The following is a 4,451-nucleotide window of genomic DNA, read 5'->3' as shown; positions in this document are numbered from 1 at the left end:
GAAAGATGACAAAAATGATGTGGTGGTGCGCACATAACCGTGGATGCTTTTTGCTCATATCTCACGGAAAAGCATCTACGGTAATGTGCGTGACACCACAGCATTTTTGTCACCTTTGTGACTCCGTTTGTCACCCCAGCAAGACTCAAAAATTATTCATGTTTCACGTGCGAGGGGTACCAGCAGTTTCGTTTGAATCTGCCTTCACTCGTATCCACTATATATACAATAACAATTAGGAGAGAGGACTCAACCTATAGTTCCACGTAAGTCTTTCAAATTCTTTTAAAATGCTTCAAACATCCATCTCCCAGCCTTTCTCTCTCACAACCTCACCACCATCACCAAGTAGACAACTCTCCCTAAGACAAGTTCATGGCAATGCCCCTGTAATCTGCTGTTTCCCAAGCGTCCCCATCACTCAAATCTCTTATCCAACCATTCCTAGTACTCCTACACCATCCTCACACTATCAATCAAACATTTGGTCTCATGACTTTGTTGAATCTTTGCAGAGTGATCACGTGGTGATTAATGTAAGACTAGGTGTTTGTACCATATATAGTTTTAAATCTCGTCCTTGAGTCGGACTTTTCTAGCCTAGATATAAAATTTTATTAGATATGAGTTCTTGTTTTCTAGAGATTAATATAAGTTTTTTAGAGATATATATCAACTATATGTTTAATGGATAGATTTTTCTAGCCTCAATCCTCGGCCTTAGAAATCTCCTCCTTGTCTCAATGAGGCTTTTCAAAGGTACTGGCAAATTTGGGCTCCCTCATTGCAATTCAAAGTATTTCAGATTCTAGGAAACATATATAACTCTCCTCAGACAAATCCAAGCTTTATGTCTGAATTTTGAGTTTGTTTGGCGCGAATCGAATAGGTCTGCTGATTGGCTAGCAAGAAGGAGCCCTATATCAGGATACTCCTTTTCTGTTTTACCAAGTTAATATTCTTGCTGAGTTGTTTTTTTCTTCTTTTTTTAGAAGATCTGACTTGTAAGAGTTGTTATAATCCGACTACCCCACATAGCATACTCAATTGACTCTCCCGAGTGACTTGTGTGAGAACCGTAGATCTGTACTTGGGATACACAACTGCACACCCCCATAAAAAATGCAGTTGTGTATCCCAAGCAGTACAGATCTATGGTTCTAACACATGTCACGCCAGGAGGAGTCGATTGAGTATGTCACGTGAGGGTCAGATTATCACGATTCCACTTGTAATTTTCTTCGGCTTTATAGGGTAGGGCCCTTCATAGCCACTTGATGGACATCCAAATCGACTAAAGTTTTCAATCAAGTTATGAATTTTACTACATCTTTCATTTGTTACATTCTCACCTATTCAAAAAGTAATAATCCATGCTTTAGGTGAAGAGTGGCAGGACACAAATTGAGAAGCTGAAGGAGGATGTGAGGGATGCACTCAATGATGACTCCATGGTGTCGTTAGAGAAATTGAAGCTGATCGATGCCTTACAAAGGCTTGGTCTGGGATACCACTTTGAGAAAGAAATAAAGACAGCTCTTGACATCCTATGTCGTATGAACATTAACAATGATAAATATATAGGGAAGGATCTACACTCCACAGCTATGTTCTTTAGGATTCTTAGGCAACATGGATACGAGGTCTCACAAGGTAGAATACAAGTTATATAAGACGAATTGATTAATAAAATTTCTAGATTTTTTTCTTCATAGTTTGTCACATTTCTTACTGATCAAACTTTTGATGCTTTTGAGTGACAGCTGTATTTAATGCCTTTATGGACCACAAAGGTAGTTTCAAGGCAGGTCTCTGTCATAATGTCAAGGGACTGTTGAATTTGTACGAAGCGTCCCACCTTTGTTTTGAAGGTGAAAACATCATGTCTGAGGCCAAAGCCTTCTCAATCACACATTTAAAGCTTTTTAATGGAAACATAGATCCAGGCCTCGCTGAAGAAGTGACTCATGCTTTGGAGCTTCCCTTGCATTGGAGGATGCCAAGGTTGGAGGGTAGGTGGTACATCAATGCGTACCAAAACAAACTGAACATGAAACCTTCTTTGCTTGAACTTGCTAAGTTGGATTTCAATTTGGTCCAAGCCAACCACCAAAAAGAGCTTAGTTATTTGTCAAGGTAACAACATATAGTTGTGTTACATTTAAGCTGTGGTACATCTTAATGCTAATAGAATTATGTATTCTTTTTTTTTTTTGTGTAATTTAGATGGTGGAGGCATCTTGGTCTTGCTCGAAAATTGAGCTTTGCAAGGGATCGGCTCGTGGAGTGTTTTTTTGTTGCCATGGGACTTACCTTCGAACCTCAGTTTGAATGTTGTAGGGAACGAATAACTAAAGTCATTAGTTTCATATTAACGCTTGATGATATTTACGATATCTATGGTTCTTTGGATGAACTCGAGCTTTTCACAGTGGCAGTTGATAGGTAAATATCCTACAACATCCCCAATAGTACCCTTTATTATCTCCTTACACCGATCGTACTTCTGATTCCGAACATGCATTTAGGTGGGACCTTGAAGCAATGGAAAAACTTCCAGATTATATGAAGATATGTTTCTATTCTCTCTACAATACTATTAACGAAATGGCCGATACCACACAAAAGGAACAGGGTTGGGATACCCTACCATACTTGAAGAAAGAGGTTTGTTATCAATTTCATTTTAGAGTGCTGATAATCTGGCTTAGGCATGTGCCAACTCAATCAAATTACCTGATGTGACAGGCACTATGTGAAAACTAGAAAATTCAACAGAAAAAATTGATAGGCCAAGGTCCATAGATTTCAGAAATTGAATTTTGACTGTCTAGGACCCTTGAAGTTCTTGATGTTCTCAGATTTGATGGTTTAGAGTTGTTGAATTTCTCCCATTCTTCAATAATTTAACAATTTCGGCTTGTTGAAAATAAAAATTTGACAACGAAAAATTCAACACCAATTCGACCCTTTTGTCCATCGAATTTTATGAAATTTGACGCCCAAGGCCGTCAAATTTGAGATTTTTTCACATTGTAAGGCTCAGTAACCGTAGATGTTCTCTCCTCGGGAAATAGAACTACAGTTCCCCATAAAAAAATACACTTTTGCATTACAAGGAGAACAAATCTACGGTTTCCAAGCTTGTCACGTCAGTGCCTAAGTCCGATTATCATGATTCTTCATTTTATATTACCACGTACTAAAATAATCCCTAATGTCACTAATTTGACAAAGATTTTGTTTATCATAGTGGGCAGATTTTTGTAAAGCAATGCTAACGGAGGCTAAGTGGAGTAAGAAAAGTTACACACCATCCCTACAGGAGTACCTCGCGAATGCATGGGTTTCATCTTCCGCTCCTGTAGTTCTAGTCCATGCATTTTTCGCTACAAAGCAAAGATTAACACCTGACGCATTAGAATGTTTAAAGAACAATTCAGATCTTATACACTACTCATCCATGATCTTTCGACTTTGCAATGATATCGCAACTTCATCAGTAATTATTATTCTTCTCCCAACACTTCATTTCATGGAATCTTTTCATTAGATTAGTATAATTCAGCTAAAATTATAAAATATTGTATCCCCGAATCCACTAATACCGGTTCTAATATCATTAAAACTCTGATATTTGATATAGGCGGAGCTGGAGAGAGGCGATGTTCCATCAGCAATCCAATGTTACATGCGTGAAACAAATGTTTCTGAGAAGGTAGCTCGTGAAGACATTACGGTTCTACTCCCAGACATGTGGAAGAAGCTAAATAAATCCATCTCAGATTCACCTTTTTCTCTTTCATTTGTTAATATCGCTATGAATCTCGTGAGGACGGCACATTGCATCTACCAATTTGGAGATGGGATTGGTGTTCAAGACCATGAAGCTAAGGAACGCATCATGGCTCTGCTGGTAAAATCTATTTAATCAGTGTAGAGGGGTTGATAATGGATCAGCATAGCATGCACATTTGGAGATGGGATTGGCGTTCAATGTTTTCTTTATAAATACTGTCGTGGTGTGTCTTATTTTTACGTAAAATTATTGAATATAATGAACTTTATGTTTTTGTTAAGCAAATTAGCCAGTGGAATTGAATTCTGGTCTAAAAATAGAGTAATATTGGAGTGAATTTTAATTTCACATCCATTCACACTTTGCTGACGTGGAGATGCACAAGGAACGGTAGATGCTTTTTTTCACTCGTATCTTAATATATGGTTCGGAACAAATCCAAATCAGCAAAGTGTGAATCAAAGTGAAGTTTAAAGTCACTCAAGCACCACTCTTAAAAATTTATCATGGAATCAAAGGCGTACCCCATCTTTTTTATTACAGACGTAGACTTAAAAAATTTGAAAGATCCAACGCAACTACCAAATTATACTTCTTTTAAACATGCCAAGGGAGAGAATTTACTAATATTAAAATTCTCTCCTTTTTTTTT

The 4,451-nt window shown here is 37.6% G+C and overlaps 1 protein-coding gene across 1 annotated transcript; it reads left to right on the top strand.

The window, feature by feature from the left end:
- Positions 1–243: 243 nt before the first annotated feature.
- LOC147411447 (terpene synthase 10-like) lies at positions 244–4,112 on the top strand. The gene is made up of 7 exons (XM_086448740.1): positions 244–536; positions 1,383–1,653; positions 1,764–2,136; positions 2,227–2,445; positions 2,529–2,667; positions 3,254–3,502; positions 3,647–4,112. Exons 1-7 carry the CDS (start codon positions 291–293, stop codon positions 3,929–3,931), a joined length of 1,782 nt encoding a protein of 593 aa, XP_086304866.1. The 5' UTR covers positions 244–290; the 3' UTR covers positions 3,932–4,112.
- Positions 4,113–4,451: the final 339 nt, after the last annotated feature.

Source organism: Akebia trifoliata, chromosome 1, assembly GCF_017979445.1.
Source record: "Akebia trifoliata isolate Shusen 1 chromosome 1, ASM1797944v1, whole genome shotgun sequence".
NCBI classification, from domain to species: domain Eukaryota; kingdom Viridiplantae; phylum Streptophyta; class Magnoliopsida; order Ranunculales; family Lardizabalaceae; genus Akebia; species Akebia trifoliata.
The sequence above is the reverse complement of the archived record's forward strand: the minus strand, read 5'-3'. Positions and strand labels throughout refer to the sequence as shown.

What these genes read in the sequence shown, in the direction of transcription:
- LOC147411447 (XM_086448740.1), top strand. Translation starts at nt 291, where the DNA reads ATGCTTCAAACATCCATCTCCCAGCCTTTCTCTCTCACAACCTCACCA. An exon ending in GAGCTTAGTTATTTGTCAAG is followed by an intron (nt 2,137 to 2,226) that starts GTAACAACATAT and finishes TGTGTAATTTAG; the next exon opens with ATGGTGGAGGCATCTTGGTC. An exon ending in TACCATACTTGAAGAAAGAG is followed by an intron (nt 2,668 to 3,253) that starts GTTTGTTATCAA and finishes TGTTTATCATAG; the next exon opens with TGGGCAGATTTTTGTAAAGC.